The sequence below is a fragment of the Berghia stephanieae genome, chromosome 13, assembly GCF_034508935.2.
Source record: "Berghia stephanieae isolate SIO BIC M18660-M18661 chromosome 13, UCSD_Bste_1.3, whole genome shotgun sequence".
Lineage (NCBI taxonomy): Eukaryota > Metazoa > Mollusca > Gastropoda > Nudibranchia > Aeolidiidae > Berghia > Berghia stephanieae.
The window spans coordinates 15,376,286-15,395,087 of NC_088372.1; the positions used below are offsets into that span (position 1 = coordinate 15,376,286).

At 35.1% G+C, this 18,802-nt stretch overlaps 1 protein-coding gene across 1 annotated transcript; it reads right to left on the bottom strand.

The window, feature by feature from the left end:
- Positions 1 to 8,963: 8,963 nt before the first annotated feature.
- On the bottom strand, positions 8,964 to 18,531 carry LOC144958569 (electron transfer flavoprotein subunit beta-like). Its single transcript, XM_078890638.1, has 7 exons — positions 18,353 to 18,531; positions 14,979 to 15,137; positions 13,557 to 13,715; positions 12,785 to 12,847; positions 12,130 to 12,288; positions 10,613 to 10,791; positions 8,964 to 9,530 (listed from the first exon to the last, which is right to left on the bottom strand). Exons 1-6 carry the CDS (start codon positions 18,407 to 18,409, stop codon positions 10,618 to 10,620), a joined length of 771 nt encoding a protein of 256 aa, XP_078746764.1. The 5' UTR covers positions 18,410 to 18,531; the 3' UTR covers positions 8,964 to 9,530; positions 10,613 to 10,617.
- Between the last annotated feature and the right edge of the window lie 271 nt (positions 18,532 to 18,802).

Below are 18,802 nucleotides of genomic sequence, written 5' to 3' on the forward strand. Positions count from 1 at the left end.
TATATCAATAAATAAATAAATAAATGAATATCGTCTAATGTACCAATTGTAAACTTCAAATTTAAGAAATGATGCCAGTGCTGGGGAGTGTTTTTAATCAAAGAGCAGCCGTACTTTGGGAAAGAAGGTGTCTTAAAAATGTGGTCGGGAATTCGTTATTCAAATATCGATCGATTTAAATGATTCTCATCTTGGCAAAATTTAAAAAAAAACCAACCCCTCTCAAAATCTGGGAATTCACGAAATCTCAGATTTAAGAGTTTTGGCCGAGATGAGGGTCACTTAACTTTGAATCAGACGATATTTGAAGAACGATTTTTCTGGCCACATTTTTAAATAATGCAATTCCAGGCTACGGCAACTAACTGGTTTAAAGAAGTCTCGGATATGAGACGTTTGACAAGTTTGACAACAGGAGGTCATTTTAATTGATAGATAATTGAAGTAGAATTTTCTTAGCGATAGGAAAAGATGTGTTTTGTGTGTGTCTGTGTGTTTAAGATTACTAATAATAATGCGACATCCGCATACAATAGGATCATTGTCATTGGTGCAGACACTGCTGAAAGATAAACAGATCTGAAAAGTATTAAGAAACCATGCCAGACAAAGCGAGAAAGAAAAATACAAGAAAAAGTCATCCCCCCCAAAAATCAGACTTCCTCGACTTAGGATCGAACCTCAGTCCTGATTACCTTCAGAGAGTCTGAGTTTCGATCCCCAGTAGGTACAACCAGTTGAGAAGGAACTTCTGGCCTGACCCAACCCCATACTCAAAGAAGCTGTACGGCAGTGAGGACGACCTCAGGACCACTGAGGGCTTCATTCACCAGACCGGACTGACCATGTGACGTGACGGGAACGAAGAAGAAGAAGAAGATCCCCAGTAGAGGGAAACTGATTTTTTGGGATGGTATTTTTTGTCATGTATTTTTCTTTCTTGCTTTGTCTGACATTGTTTCATACACACATTTTCAGATCTATTGTCTTTCTTAGCCCGGGCTAGGAGACATTACAGTGGATCCCACACAACACAACTCGAATGAATGTATCTATAGAAACTTTTAGGTTTCAAATAAAATACAGACATTACAATTGTTTATGTCGTCCTCCGCAGTTTCAACCGTAAAGCAAGCACAAATTATGTGAGCAGCAAGTAAATGTTAGGTACAGATCCAGATTTTAAAATAATTAATGCAGAAACTTGTAATGGGTATGAAGTAGGGTATGATTTAGGTCTTCTTACTGTATTTTTATTCCTTCTAAATTCATTAAATCTCGTTGCGGGAAACTAGATAGTCCCAATAATGAAGACCAATTCGATCTCGAGTGTTGCCTGCCTTGACTAGGCGTATTATCATTATCATAAATTTGGCAATCAATAACGATGCTGTAAGTTATTTGAATGGGATTATTATAATTTATGTGAAAAATAAAATCTACACGGAAGTTTGCTGACTTTTATTGATTGTGTTGACGATTTATTTCTATTATTTAATTTTGAAAATCTGACCGGGATCTTCAGGAAAGTATTTTCTTTGGGCTTTCCATAATAAATACTTACTTACTTAGGCCGCCCAATATGAGCCACACTGTCCTTTCGCCATTTTGTCCGGTCTTCCATGAGTGTACGCAGCTCCTGGATGTTGTCCATTCCTGTGTCATCTAGCAGACAGTCACTGTATGTTAATAATAAATACAAGAATCACTCAATTTGCCCAAAGCGTTTTGCTAGAGATATCAAGCTAACAGCAACATTTGATATTTAGGTCGAGACATGACGCCCGTAAGGCGGCCTTACATTTATTTTTATTTTACGGAGACAATTCAAATACCGACCAGGTTCTCATTTTACACGTCCTGATTGTAATAATACTTGGGCCGTCTATGGCGGGACTCGAACCAGGGGTCTATGGATCAGAGGGCAAGTGTGGCTTTGTGGTCTACTGATATTCCAGTCGCCTTGTCCCTAGTTTGAGTACCCCTGTCACTGGCACAGAGTTAATTCCTGGAAAGAGGCTCTTTACTCACGTTTCCTCCCATGCTCAGGTGTAAAATGAGTACCTTGTCTGTAAGATGTTAACAGCGTTGTCTTTGTTCTAAAATTATTCAAATATCGGTGTTACCATGAGATTTTTTGGGTGTATTTTTAAAGAGCTTTGAACTCATGTGGTTAATTTTGTGCTAGGTATGGAAAGATCAAGTGTTAATAGTGGTAATGTTCAAATGAAAAACAGTCCATTATTCATCTAGTTATTGTTACAGTGGCTGGCTGGGTTCAATGAACCTGGCATATGGAGAGGGCTAAATCACAGAGAATATATTCTGATTGGTTAATGCTTAGTGACGTTCCAATCATCGATAGAGAAGAACAGTCTTCTACTCATTTTGGTTCCTAAATCGTTGAGAGTGAGTATGCAACCAGTCTTTCGGAGTAGTAAAAACAAATAGGTTAAATAGAGGTGGCATAACTATTTTAGTTGCTGGATGTTTAGGCAGAATCTTAGGATTACGGGACGTGAGTGAGGATGGATGGCCTTTCTTGATGACCAGCATATCTTTACACTGGAAAATTGAGATATCATCACTCTAACACCAAAAGATGAATTACACAAAGTATGCATCTAATCACTGATAACAAAAATAATCAAACGCCAAATGGAATTTTTAGGACACATTATCCGCCATCCTGGTTTGGAAGTACTCGCCTTGACTGGAAAGATGAATGGAAAAAGAATAAGAGGAAGACAAAGAATAACTTATTTGAAAGGGATAAGAACTTGGACAGATGAAGCTGAGAAAGGTGGCGCTGCTTTAATAGAATTGGCAAGAGATAGATCAGTTTGGCGGAAGATGACCTCCGACGTCTGCTTCAGATATGGAACTACATGATGATGATGATGCATCTAATTCTCCGGCAGTGAACAAGGAACCTGTTTTTTGACATCACTTTTCTTCCTTGTTATTGTACAACACGCTTCAAAATGCATTGGCTATGTCGCATCGTGGTATGACACTCGTCTTTGGATTAGAAAGTCCTGGGTTCGAGTTCCGAGCAACGCATAGTTGAGTCTTTGGAAAAGGCTCTTTACTCACATTCTCTCAGGAGTAAAATGAGTACCTGGCCATTAACTCATTCAATCCTAGAGATGCTTGCTACTTTTCAAAATTGAAAAATAATGTATTTAAAATGAGCATGTACGTAGATAATTTTATTCAACTATCATTAACATGTAATAAGTAAAAACATAAGCTTTGATACTACTACTACCCGATAATTTGTCTCAAAAAATATGAGTAAATAGCATGGGGTAAAAGTAACCCCGGTATAATACTACGGATATATTTGGTTTAAAGAAAGTGAGTTAACACGTGTTCTGGCGAAAAAAAGTGTAATATCTCCTTAACAGGCGTAATATCTTGTATTATATGTCAACCCTCTGTTGGCTTGGGACCCTTGTAAGGCACAATGAGCGCGTTTAGTGGATATTGCTCTATATAAAGCTAAAGTTTACGTTTAATCACATTACACATTATTCTGCAGGCAGTAACCACACTTTTTTCATACGACTATTTAGATTCATTTCCTCTTCTCCCACTCCTCCGTTTAGTACTTTCAGGAACGTGTGGTCTGTCATTCGCTTTACGCTTTCGCTCTAAGTTATTAAATCATTGTTTGCTTTTATTGATTTTTACGGCGCCAGTAAAAAGGAAAATGATAGGTGACAAGCTGCAAATCTGAAGTTTAAAGCACACAAGAAAAAGTAAGACAAACGAGACTGGTCCAAATATGGAAAAGAATATTCCATGACCAATCCGTCAAGGTGTCTATTTGACATTACCTAAAAGTCCCACCAAGGCGCAAATAAAGAATACGGCTATGAAGGATACACTTAAATCATATTCAAAACTAAAAATTATAGTAGTACAAAACAGAGAGATGATCTACAAGGAAAAACAATATATCGTCTCTCAAAAAAAGGAACTAGTATACATTTCACTGATTCCCTCACAGCTAGAGAATATTGCCAGGACTAGAATAAAAACCCGAGCAATATCAATCCAGAACAAAGACAGAGAGCAACATGGAAAGGGAAAACATAACGGGGTATAGAAGACACAGCAAAAGTAACATTCCTGCCCACTATGGAAAGTCAGAGGACCCCTTCCAGTTCAACAATTACGATGGCAACCTAACACGAAGTAAAGAATAATAATAGTAATAGGGCAAATGTGACCCTTCGCCTCAAAACGGTATTAAGGCGGGATTGTTAAGTTGTTGAAAATTGAATTTATAGTAAGAAATATCAGACTTGCGTTGAGTTTATATGATGTATTGAGGAAAATGGATGCCATATTTTAGGGTACTAATGCAACAATTTGTATTTGTGACCAGTTTAAACATTAAATTAGGCTTTTAAGCATCTGGTTCGTTCCGACATAATACCGTTTTGAGACGATAAATCACAAATGAAGCAAGAGCATATTCCAGTTTCTATATTGTTAAACAATTCGTAATTGTTTTTTACTATTTGGATTGGACACTAGTCTATTGAAAAGACCTTTCCACAACCAAGCCTGCACGTGACAATAGCTAGGTTTGGATGATGGACCACAGCAAGCTCGCCTATAGGGTATGAGATTAGCGGAAGAGAAGCGTCCCTTGATTGGACGTCACCCATAGTCGGTGACGTCACCGGCGGAAAAGTTATTAGAGAGAGAACGTCATGTTGGTTGTGCGCATGGTCTCTCGTCCCCTATAGGCGAGCTTGCTGTTGTGCTCTTCAACGAATACACGCATAAAAAATGCCAAAATGTTAAATAGGGGTAAAGATCCCTTAAGAAAGTCTTTGAGATTTTAAATTGGTAAATTTTCTTATGAGTCCATGCCACAGGACTTTTTAAAAAAATTGAGCTTTTATTTAGCGCAATATCCACTAAACGTGCTCAAAGCACTTTACAAAGGGTCCATGACCAACGGCAACAGGTAACATGTAGAACTAGACATGACGCCTGTTAGGTGATATTACATTTTTTTTTCCGACAGAGGCAACACTGTCAACGGGCAGGTACTCATTTTACACCTAAGTACGGTGAGAGAATGTGAGCAAAGAGCCTTTTCCAAGAACTCAACTATGCGCCGAGCGAGGTTCGAACCCAGGTCTTTCCGATCCGAAACCGAGTGTCATACCACTAGACCACATAGCCGCACTGGACAAGTGCGCCTAGCAAAGAGCAATGACTAACATAATATGAGTACAGTACTAGAATCTATCTGGATCATAGTACGTTCTTCTGCAAAATAGCACACCCAGGAGCTGGGTGGCTGAATTTCATCTCTATATAAGCCGTTCCCTCCCGTGAGCATTTTATTTCGGCATATTCCGATTTTAGCAAGCTTTTTTTCCCTTTCTCGAGAGCGTTATAATCAAGTGAGTTCGTACAAAGGCAACACATAGACTTCATGTCGAGTGACGACGATGTGACTAATCACCTTATTCACCCCTGACGAAAAATGAATTAGTTTTGCTCATTTGCAATCTAAAAGTTTTCTAGTAAATAAACGAAAAATCCAACCCAACTTTTTGGCTATAAATTCCATTTTCAATAGTCAAGCGAAAGCCACCTTCCATCCAAAACATGATCAACATTTTTTGAGAGAGGAAAAATATGCCAAAAAAAACAAAAAAACAAAAAAAAGACAAACAACTAAATAATATGAGGCTTTTGCAGTGTTATTTTGAATTGACATACGCAGGCATATAGCAAAGAGAATGGAAGCAACTGCGTTGTGGCCCATAAGAAGAATGCCGATGATCCCATGGACAGAATACGGAAAGACAATAAAGACGTGATGGAGATGGTGGAATTGGAATACCCACGATGGATGATTAGGAGGATGAGAAAGAGACAGACAAAATTCAAGGGGCATATGAGAAAGGCTAATTTAGACAAATTAATAAAAACCCTTTCTGTGTGTGATATTTTGAAAGAAGACATAATTTTCATAGACAAAGTCAATAATCAATAAGATTTATTTTTTAAATGTTTTATTTGACCCGACAGATGCTGAGGAAAATCTGGTATCGTCTCCAATTTAATAGAAATTTTCCGAGCAATATAATACTCGTTGTCGGGTACTCATTCACTCTTGGGTTGTGTGTAAAGTCAGGCAGCGCTCATTGTCATTCATTTAGACCCAGAATGCTCGTCGTTGCTTTACTTTGCACTTAAAGTCGGTGACCAAATCGTCAAAGTCACTGTAAGTGTATATTGTTACACGATAAATAACGATTAGCGGGAGCTCAGTTTTCTTTTTGTCGATGGATAATAAGATTAGGGCACATTCTCCAAGTCAACTCAGAAATTATCTCGTAAGAATTATCTCTTACTCTGATTATTCAACTATTAATTTGGTAAGGGGAATAAGCGATTCTATTCTGGTTTTTAGACAAAAACACACGAGTAATGCCCCTTGCCATTAGAAACTGGAAGAAGAAACGTGTTGACAGTTGACCTTTAACAAGTTTTAGGATTTTATTGGCGTCTGAAAACTTTTAAGTTATTTCAGGATCAGGTTGGGTTATTGATTCTCTATAAACAACTTGCAACCCGTTTTTAATTCTATTTTTAGATGTGAAATGCCAGCATTCAATGATTGTTTTTATTGGGGGGGGGGGGGGGGGGGTCATAAAACTGCAGATCAAATAAAATGTTTAGGGCTCTATGAATCTCCCTCCTCGACTCAAATAAAATACAAACAAGTAAATTCTAAAAAGCAAGCAAAAAAGAAAGAAAACAAAACAAAGAAACAACATAAAAAGCGTAAAAGCGGTAAAAGAAAAAAAGTAAAGAAAGAAAAACAGAGTACAGATATTATTGACATCACATACAAGATGATACCAAATGCAATCTATTCTTGTGTTCAATGTGAATCTGAGATCACTGGGAGGTCTTACACAGAAATGACCACATGATCCCTTCAAAAAAAGAGATATCTTCACGATTTCCTTCGATTATCCAAAGGACCTACCTCGATAAAAGTCTGGGATAACCCAAGTGGCAGTCAATCCCCAAAGGCCATCAAGGGAGGAAGAAGAGCTGGACGGGCCGGGTGTGAAGGTCTTGGGTTTATACTCACATGTTTATTTCATTTAGGAATAACATCAACAACGATCATTTCAACTATTAGAAAGAGGATAACCCGATATTTCGGCCACATCAGAAGGCACGACTCACTACAGAAGACCATTGCAGAGGAAAAGATAGAAGGCAAGCGTGGTAGAGGACGAAGAAGGACAAGCTGGCTTGGAAATGTCGCAGCGTACGTAGGAAGCCCCATAAATCAATGTGCGAAACTCGCAGATGAGAGAGAGAGCTGGCGAACCATGATCTCCAACGTCGTGTCCGACATGGAACATCGGTAAAGGTAAAGTAAAGAAGTAGCAGAATAAAAACCTTTTGTTTGTTTTTAAGGTGTTTCGGCATTTCAAGGATCTGTGTAAGGCCATACCTCTTCACAACGTAAATTGATCCTTTGAGCGATATGTTGGTGACTCATGGCGTCGACCATCATGTCTATGCCGATGACACACAACTTAATTGTCCAATGTCTTTGAATGATTGTGAATGTTAAAATTACTCTATCAGACTTAGTGCAAAAAATCAGGTCTTGGATGTCAGCAAACGAACTCCAAGTTCAATGATGACAAGACTGAACTCATTGTGTTCAGGTAAAAAGGACATAATAATAAATAACAAAAAATTCGAAGATCTGAAAGTGAAATTAGGCTTTATTTAGATGAATTTTTGGTCATGCAAACTCTCATCTCAAAATTATGTCCAAATATCCACTATACGCTCAGAAACATTGGACACGTGTGGCGCGTTATCGACGATGAATGACGCATGCAAAATGCTAGTTCATTCACGGATTACCTCAAGACTTGACTATTGCAACTCCCTCCTCTACGGGTTGACAAAAAGCTTGATTTCAAGACTGCAGCTACTCCAAAATAAAGCTGCTCATTTTGTTACCAAATCAAAAAGTCACTACAGTCTTGCATTGGCTTCGCATGATTGCTTACAAACTTGCCTGTTACTGTTTTAAAAGCATCCATGGCATTGCTCCCAACTACTTGTCATCTCTTCTATATCTACAATCAGAATCACTCTCTCAGCTCAACAACTTCTCTGTATTTGACTTGAACCATTTGATTCCTATGTCGAATTTTTAACGATATGCTTTCACACATTGTGCTCCCTCTGTTTGGAATGCTCTTTCAGCAGACACCAGACAACGTAATTCTCTGTCCTCCTTTAAAGCCTCTTTGATGACAGAGTCCTTCCTTTCAGTTTTCTCTGAGTGATATTTTATTGAATGATATATTATATGATCCCATGTGCATATATAGTATAAGCGCTTCGGAGCACTTTTGGTGGAAAGGGGTGCTATAGAAATTTAACATTATTAATATTATTATTATTTTGACACATTTAAAAAATGTTTCTAAGGGCTTCAGGTCGCTTGCAACACATTTAGGTCATATCAGCGCCAGTAAAAAGGATGAAAATTGGATAGTACAAACATTCTAGATGTACAATTAAAAGGATTTGAGGATAAAGACAAAGGAGAATGGTACAAATAGGTAACAGATGTATATTCCAAGGGCACACTATCAGTGTACTTAGTTTGAGATTACGTAAATGTTTCACCCAGACACCGGCACAAAATCCCACTAAGAGGAAAACACTCAAATGGTTATAAATCATATGTTAAAAATCAAAACATAAAAACCTAACTTGATTTTGATGAAAAGAAAGAGAAGAAAAAAGAAAAATCCCCCCCCCCCCACTCAAACAACACACACGCATACAGGTGAGAAAAAAATGATAGAGAAAACAAACCCAAACACGAACACAAACTTAAAAGCAAAAAGAAAAACAAAAATGTGACAATGGTATCATAATCATCATGTTATTTAATCAAACATTTCATATAAATTTAATACAAGTCATCATGAAATCATTCATCATAACACGTGTATAACCCGGTGCTCCACCATAAAGAATTGAAGCAGGAAGGAAGATGTTAAGAAACAAAACAAAAATATATTAACAAATGCATCAATAAATATATTTGATCACAAATTATGTGTAAAATCAGGATAAGATATTATTAGCCTGTAAGTTGAAAAAAAAGGCGTTATTTCTTTTTTGTAATAGAAAATTTATTTTAAAAAACATCTAACAATTTTTTAGTAACAACCTCTTAGACTTAGACTCAAAAGCGAAGAGTCAGTGGAATTGATAATATCCATTAATAAGTAAACCAATGATCTCCGTCTGTAGCAAAACTGCTTATACACCTTTATTAATCAACCTGGCTCCAATGGCACTGGATCAAATTCAACACACACACAAACAACATGGCGACACACAATAATAGTAGTAGTCACGATTCCATTTTCATTGTACTCATGCACGACTGTCAGGCCATTGCTAAAGTTCCAGACAACCACACTCACCATCTGTTGTGTAGAGATGAGAAAAAAATTCAATGCCATGTGTAACATATTTATCACAGACTGAAATTTCAAAGTTGGAATCTATAACTGCAATTCTAAGAATTTTTATACCCAAAAAAAACCCCAACAAAAAAAAAAAAAACGCTAATAAAAAACAAAAGAAAACATAAAGCAAATAAAAGAATAAAACAATACAGCTTAAATGTTCCGAAAGTTATCAATACTTTCAATAAATGTTTTCATAGTTTTGCTATTTTAGCAGGAGCATCAATACCAACTTAGAAGCCCACTAAAGAATTTTATGTCCAAAAGCCATAGTAATTCATAAGCATATACATAATCATTCAGAGAATAAACTAAATTTTGTAAACAGTGTGACCTATTGACACTTTGTTCCTTCCATTTTTCAAATTCCACTCTTGTCCTGTTGAACACAGGGAGTCTGCTTAAACTTAAACACTAAAGTCCCTGAGAGATCTTTGCTTCATTAGCAGGAAGGTACTACGTTCAAATTTCTGAGCATGCCATGTGACCTTGAGCAAATCAAATCGACTCAGTTAACTTTGCAGTGTTTCATTGAGCAGATGCCTCGGTTATTCCATACTTCCCTTAAAATAGACCCTAAGGACATTATCCCCCATATAGTCTCTCTTTATCTCTTATAAAAATGGATATAATTGGCACGGCGAGCTTTGTTAACCTTTAAAAGTGGGCAAGGGCGGAAATCTCCCAAAATTTGAGAAAAGATTGTAAATTCAGTCAAAGGTAAGAAAATTTTAAAAGCTAAACTTACAAGGTTTAGTTTAGTTGATATTTATAATAATGATTGCTCTGTTAACTCCTTGTAAGACTGTAATTGTTTATTTATAAAAAGATCATCTTTAAATACATGATGAAGATTCCGTTTTCACAATGCTGCAAAAGAGTACATTGCATGTTACTACCATTCAACAAATTTAGAAAATTTAACCCAAACACTCTTCAACTCAAAAGTCAGGGGAGATATTTTTGAGGCTTCATATCATAAATTTTCCCTATTTCTGTTCAACAGAACAATATGACACAGAATAGAGCACACTTCTCACCCTCATCAAGCTATGAGCCCAGAGCTCTTCAATTTTTCCATCAATTCCTCCACACTCTCCACCTTGGAGCCTGCCTCTCTGACTGGTGGGTCCTCAACTGACACAACGGTATGACGGGGAGTCAGGTCCAAACCGTAATCCTCTGGCTTCTTCTTGGCCAGGGGCTTTTTCTTGGCTTTCTAGTGACAGAAAAGGAAAAAAAAAATATGACTGATTAAGTCTGCTGAAACTTAAATTCAAAACTTAAAGATGAAAATATAACTGTGCACATTATACACAGCTGCAAACCTAGAATGCAAATAAAAGGGAAAAAAAAAAAAAAAAGACTAAACTTTAAAATCAGGATTTCTTTACCTGATACAAATACTAAAACATTTTTTCCCTTCTAATAATCCAATCTTCATCATTAAAATAATGAGACACAAAGAATTAGAAGTCTATGTTCGAAAATTCTACAGATGGTAAGCATTATTCAAAGACACTAGGGTATGTAAAAATGCACAGTGCTGATGGTGAAAAAAAGTGAAAAAAGAGGAAAATGTTGAACGATTGCCTTTTAAGCCCTATTTTTACTGCACTACCCCACACTTTTAGAGAAATTGAGATGATAAACTATCATTGAACCTCTTAACTTCTGGAGAGTGGAAAACTACATCTGTTTGATCCACCACACATAATAAGTCAAGTCTTTCACTGTCTACATCTTTGTCTAGAGGAAATGTAATTTATCTAAAAGAAGGAATTCCTCCTCTGACTACAAAATCGCAGATTTCTGTGGACCCGAAGAAAACCATCAGCACTGGTTAATATCACCAGAAAGTTAACGAAGATAAGCAATTTGGGGGGAGGGGGGAGTCATGATATTCAGAAACTTGACATAATTTGACCCCTGAAGAAATCTGTTTGTGATAATATACAGATTAAATGTGTACGGGTGGCAGGTCTGCACGTATTCATTTCTCCTTGTATCTTTATAAAAGTGTCCTTTAAAAAGCTAGCTATCATTAATAATAATAAACATATTTATATAACGCCTTTTCGTCGAAACCTCAAAGCGCTCATTGAGTAACTTGGACCAGTTATACTACTTCCACTACTACTATTACTACTACTACTACTACTACCACCAAAGGTACAAATAAAAATAATAATAATAATAATAAAAATAATAATAATAATAACAATAATAATAATAATAATAATAATAACAATAATAATAACAATAATAATAATAATAATAATAATAATAATAATAATAATAATAATAATAATAATAATAATAATAATAATAATAATAATAATAATAATAGAAACATTATTTCGTGTGATTTAGTTGTGATAAGTAATAAATAAAATTGTGAAATTCAAACATTGTAAACAATTGTCAACCTCATACAAAAACAATTTCAGTCACTTCTGATGTTTTCTCAGACCACATCAAATGCGTTAACCGTTTAATAGCCTTAGCAATATAAAAAAAAAGAAAAGAGAATATCAGATACATCAAATCTACTAACCATAATGTTGGGTAAGGTTGCATATCGCGGCTCATTCAACCTAAGGTCTGCGGTCAGGACAGCAGGCAATTTAATCTGAATATTTTCCAACCCTCCATCAATTTCACGAGTTACCTTCAGGTTTCCATTGTTCTTTTCAATTTTAGAGGCAAATGTTGCCTAGAGCAAAGAAAAAAAAAAAAAAAAGAATGCACACGATCTTGCATCATATAAAAACCAAAAACAAACAAAAGAACAAAAAACAGAATTATATAACATCTGAGACTATAAACTATAAACAACCATGATTGCAGTACGATTAAGAAAATATACTTTAATACCTTTAAATCTGGCAAAAACTTGAGAAAGTCTATTATTAATATTTTGATATCTAAAAGTAATATCAAAGGTTAAGTCTAAATAAAATTTCAACAATAAAAGTAGATTCATCATCAATGTTTTTAAGGTAAAAAATTCCAGCAGCTTCAACAATTAATTGTGATAGAGATATATACATTATATATCTTAAAATAAATTTTAAAATGTATCCAAGCATTAAATTACATCAAAATTTGAACCTCCGTCACTTATGTACAGAGAAGATAGAATCCAAGAACCTTAATTTAATAGAGAGGTCAGATTACTTTGAGGAAATGACAATAAATGATTCACTTACCTGTGGCCAGTCCAAAAGGGAGGCTGTCATTTGACCTGTCTGGTTAGAGTCATCATCTATCGCCTTAATAGAGATAAAATTAGAAAATCAATGAGTGCTTAGAACTTACAAAACGCGAGTTATATTATTACACAGACTTGAATCTTTTTTCCCTTGACATCTCCCCTCGCAGCCGCATGAGAAGGTTGAAAATAACATTTTTTTAAAGGAGAAATAGCAAAATTAAAAAAAATAATAATAATACAGAAAAAAAAAAATCTTTCTTCATTTGAAAAGTGTGTCATTTAATAATACATTTCCTTTCATCGTAAGTGAAGCATACCAGCGTGAAGATTGATTTTTTTTCATAATAATATTTCCCTGTATTTTCCTTTGTTTATCTGACACTGTAGCATACATAGCTTTATTGTATTTTTTATCATATTAGCAGTGGATGGCCTGGACATCCAACCTAATATCCTCCTGTAATCAAAACCTCACCATTCTTAACCCATTTCTCATGCCTTAAATGTGTCAAAAACAGGAAAACAAATAATTCCAATACTGATGCCACCTCTCCTTACCATCCATTAAATTTTTTCTTTTTCTGTGAAACTTCACACCCACCTCACAAACAGAAAAGTTGGCTTCCACTTCCATTACACATTATATAAAATAGCAAGCACTTTTTGAAAGTAAAAAAACTAAGCAAAACAAAAACTGACTAAAAAGAAATAAATTGTTGTTTTAAATTTTTAAATCTAAAATAACAAAATAAAGCAAATCAAAGTACCTGTTTTCCAGTGAAAATAATGTCCACCTTCTCCTCTTGGGCAATTTTAGAAAGCAATTTGGCAACATGTATGGGCTGAAGTGTTTCGTAGGTCTTTGGGTCAACTTCTACATGAATGGCTCTATCCACTCCCATAGCCATGGCTGTTCTTAATGTCTCCTGATAATTCGGTAAGAGGAATAACAGTTGAATACAATATATCATCTCAATAATAATGATGATGATAACAGACCAGCAAACCAAAAGAGCCATAGAACTAGGATAACACTTTTTTTTATAATGTATCATTTTGACTTTAAAATCTTGGTGAAGTAAAATAACAAAACAATTAAAATTGTGTGATGATAAGAATAGAATCCTGAAAAATCTGTCATTACTCCATTAAATCTAAATATTTAAAAATTAGTCAAGGAGCCAGTGTTTATCCTAAGTTTCAAAATTAAACTTACAGTTAACAATTGGATAATATTCTAACATATTACAAAGTGTGAAAATGTGTATATAAATAATTTTCCCAAGGGCATACCATTAAAAGTGACCATTAATGGCTCGAGCTCTCAAATCTAATTTAGGTCATATTCTCTCTGAATTCAAACCTGTAATGCTCCACTACTGCAACACACATTGCAATCTCAAGTAAAAGTATCAAATATTTCATAGGCTGATGACAAATGGATGACTGAACTTCCCTTGCATACGATGGAAAAGACTATACAATTGAAAATAATACCAAAAATGTCTCAATATTTACCACAATTTCATCCTTTTAAATTTAGAAATTCAGATTACTTTCCAGATAAAAAAAAACACATTTACTTCATTCTTTTATAAATGTGCTCAAAATTTTATGGCATACTAAAAGTATACGTTTCTAACGTTCATTGATAAATCATAAAATGTAAGATTTTAGTAAGTCTAAGATTTTACCATGATCAACTCTTCTTTTATTCAGCCTTTATTTCACTAAACCCCAAAATAATAAAAAGTGCCCAGAGTACATTTATTGGTTATTGTAAAAGCTTGATTTATTCTTCACTATAAAAAAAAATATTCTCACATCCTACACATGACAATGTAAATGAGGTTTTACTACTTATCCACGTTTTTCATAATCAACAAGTCATTCTGCTTATACAGACTGATATATTGCTGAAACATTTTCTAACCCAGACCGGCCAACTTGAAAATCTAAAAAATTCGTAATTTTCAGGAGGTAGAAATTGAAGCTGATATATATTCAACTTTCAAAGTATCAACAATTTACCCTCATTAGGATTAAACAACACCTCAAAATCCTTAAAATAATGAAGTCTGTAATCAACTTTCATTTTCAATAAGTTTTAATGACTTACATTGAGCTCTGAAATTGGAACTAAAATTTCTAATTCTACAATTCTTATTAACAGTAGCAGGTTTGCTTACCTGACATTGCGTAGGACCACATGAGACTGCAACTATTTCTGAAGCCAACTTTTTCTCCTTCATCCTCACGGCCTCTTCAACAGCAATTTCATCAAAAGGATTCATGCTGTGCTTGACACCATCTGTTACTACACCAGACTTGTCTGGCTTCACCCGTATCTGGGTTTTATGATGATGAAAAAAAAAAAATATTAACATTAATAATAATAATAATAAAAATAATAATAATAATAATAATAAAATAATAATAATAATAATAATAATAATAATAATAATAATACATGTAATAATAATAATAATAATAATAATAATAATAATAATAGAATAATAGAAAAAAATAAAAATAAATACAATATTAAGAAAATCATTCTCAGAAACATAACAAGGCCAAACAAAAAAGGAGAAAAGAATAAACTCGCTCAAATTTTTTTTTTTTTTTTTAAGTTTAAAAGGGAGTGATCGGATTCGAAACTGTGCAGCTTAATGGAACAAAATGAAAGGTGGTCTAACCCACTGAGCTATCAATCTACACCGATGTCGGGGTATCTTAAAATTCATAGATGAGCTTGATAATTTTCCACCATCTTTGCTTCCTTGTATTGATAGTTATTTTCATCTCTGATTTGAATAATATGTTGTTGGATCTAGTGTTGTGGAAGTGTGATAATAAATTGAATTGTTTCGTAAAAGGAACACAGGAAAAGAAAACAAGTGTGGTCGGTTTTGGGGCGAACAACACCTAGGCATAGGGATTCGTCTGCGAAATAAACAAATTCCTGACTATCATCAATATCCCCAAAATTGTGGTCAGAATGAACAAATTAAACTGGCAATTCACCATCTTTTTTCAACGAGCATGAAACTTGTTAATCATCAAATCGGTTCATAGTCCACCAACCATTAAAATTTTCACTACCTACCTACCCTTTAACTTTATTGATCTTCTTTTGCTTCTATAATTTAATTATAGAAGCAAAAGAAGATCAATAAAGTTGACAGTAACAGGTAGGTAGGTAGTGAAAATTTTAATGGTTGGTGGACTATGAACCGATTTGATGATTAACAAGTTTCATGCTGGTTGAAAAAAGATGGTGAATTGCTAGTTTGACATTTCGGTTCAAATTGACAAAAACTTACATTTCATTGATCCATTTGCTTTTTTAAAAAAAGCTGGAATTGACATTTGAGCACAATTTACTTTCATCTTGTGTTAAAGATCACTTGATATTAACTGATTTGGGACACAAATAACCACTGGCATAATTTCAGAATATTTGGTATTTTTCACGCCTAGTTTAGCATTTTAAATAAAAATCTTTCTACCAACTTGATAAATGTGTCTCCCAATAATGAAAAGGCCAGGACTTTGATTATTGCCAGACTGGTGTCTGCCAATAATCAGTTTTCGTTATTGGCGGACATATCTGAGAATAAAGATAGGCTATTTTTTTCAGAATTATGCACAACCCCCTTCCCCCCACTCTACCAAATTTAAATTTCACCTCATGAAACACGCCGGCAAAAATTCATCCAAAAATGAAAACAACCAAAAGAATCCCCCCCCCCCCCCAAAAAAAAAAAACAACAAAAAAACAACAAACAAACATAGATGTGCTAGTAGTATAGTATATTTGATTGAAAGAAAACCATGGTTTACATTTTATATCTATCTATGTAGCAGAATAGAACCTTACATATCACATCTTGCCTCTCTAATTTTAGAAAAGGGAGTGTAAACGTACATGGTAACCCGGCACATAGCCTCAGGATTTATGTACACAGTAACTCTAGTAACAGGTTTGCTGCTGCAATACAATCAATATGTTATCATAAAAAGACAAGCTATGCGATTATAGCTTAATTGGTGGAAACGATTTATTCTACATTAACAAAAGGGAAACTAGTATCTGGATGAAAAAAAATCAGTGTTACCGTTAAGAGGTTAAAATTGCACGAACCACGTATCATAAAGCACCTCCGTATCAGTCCTTTACTCTATGTCATCAGGCGACCCTGTGTTTCTTTCATCTTCCCCCATGCCCCCCCCCCCCCCCCCCCACTCTCTCTCTCTCTTGTCATAGTGTCATTCTTTCCCCTTCGCATCTAATGGTAAAACGAAAAATTTCTGCTTGGTTTGCAAAAACATGAAGGATTTGTTTCTCACTATGCCCAGGCAAATGGATTAAAAACCAAGACATCGGGTAGTGGGGGTCTAATACCAAATATTCTCTATTTGGCCAATTTATCCTGATTTGGATTTGGCCGTCTGACAGTCCAGCTACTGCTACTGCTTACATTCTGCCTATAACACACACACACACAGAAAGGGGGGGAGGGGGGTTATGAAAAGAAATCACGGTCATAAGTTACCGTGCACCAAGCTCAATGCCATGCCCCCTGCCCCTCCCTCGAAAGCATGGTAAAGGCCACCGTGTAAGTAGACACTCCGATTAGAAAATGCCCAAAATGCACACCCTGTCAAATTGCCACAGCCCCTGGTAGTTGACGATTTGCCAACTGACACGGTCCATGGCAAAATTGACGAACTTGGGGTAAGAGCAATGTGTATTAATATAAGTCTAAGAAGAGAGAGTAGTAGAGAGTGAAAGGCTTGATTTGAAATTGAAATAATTTCTGAGGATATTCAGACTCGATTCTGAATAGTCTCCCATGTCTATTCGGACTCAAATTTTAATGCGCATGTGCAATCAACAGATTATTGAGACTCAGTCAGTCTGAATAGTCTCCCTTTGTTTTTGTTTTTTTAATATTTTAATTATGGATAATTATATAAAATTAATACAAATCAAAATTACGATTTTAGTAACTTTCAAAAGGTAGTCTAAACCCACTATATAATTGACGAGAAAGACAAAATTAGATCAATTACAATTGGAAGTCCAGATTCAGATAGTATAGAAATAAAAGTCAGTCAAAGTAAATGTGGTATAAATTATAAATGAAAAGCTTTTCTACCAACATAACACGATGTCCAAATAAAAAACATTGTGACTGTGATAGTGTGAGACAGGCAACAATCCTTCTACTTCTAGTCTACAACTACATGGGTATGACATGAGTATTATTATTATGAGCTGAGTCAGTTCAGTGTGTGATAGTGATAGTGATATGGGCAAAACAGAATTTCTTCTGAACTGTTTCTATTTCTTTATCAGTTACACCCTCTGCCCACATTGTGTCGTACGCACATTGGAGTCCGAATGGCCACGGGAGACTATACTATACTATTCAGACCAGAGTCCGAATTGCCACTTCGTCTTCGTTTCTGAACTGAACTGAAGAAGAGTCAGTTCAGTTAGTGTAAAGCCTAAGGAAGTAACTAGACGGTCTACACCAATAGAAAAACAACTCACTTTCACCGCATAGTCAATCACTCTCTTTACACCCACGAGAACTCTTAATCCTGACATGATGGTATCTTATAAAAAAATAAATGGTTTATAAGTTGGTACTTTGACCCTTCAATTTATTTAACAGGTCAAAAAAGACTTCTTGTAAGTTTATCGTTTATCTTTTACTTTGTACTGTTGTCAAATAATATCGATATAATCAGTTTCATCTGTTCGTCTGCTACAATTTAATGTTGTCAAAGTTATCAAAAAGTTAGACTGTCTTATATGTCCTTGTTTGATTCGCCGAGCCTATCAGAAAATGAAATATGCATTCATCACTGTGATTTATTGAGTTGAAAGTCACATGCGCTAAAAAGGTTTTAACAGTTGAAGACACAAGAGAAATGGTAAGAATTAAATAAAATCAAGTATCAGGAAACTCGATTACAAAAACTACAAAAGCCGGTTTCT

Bases quoted from the DNA above. Each gene is read 5' to 3' on its own strand.
- LOC144958569 (XM_078890638.1), bottom strand. From the start codon at position 18,409: ATGTCAGGATTAAGAGTTCTCGTGGGTGTAAAGAGAGTGATTGACTAT. The intron at 13,716-14,978 runs GTAAGCAAACCT...CCGAATTATCAG, and splicing joins GTGGTCCTACGCAATGTCAG to GAGACATTAAGAACAGCCAT. The intron at 10,792-12,129 runs GTTAGTAGATTT...TTCTGTCACTAG, and splicing joins CAACCTTACCCAACATTATG to AAAGCCAAGAAAAAGCCCCT.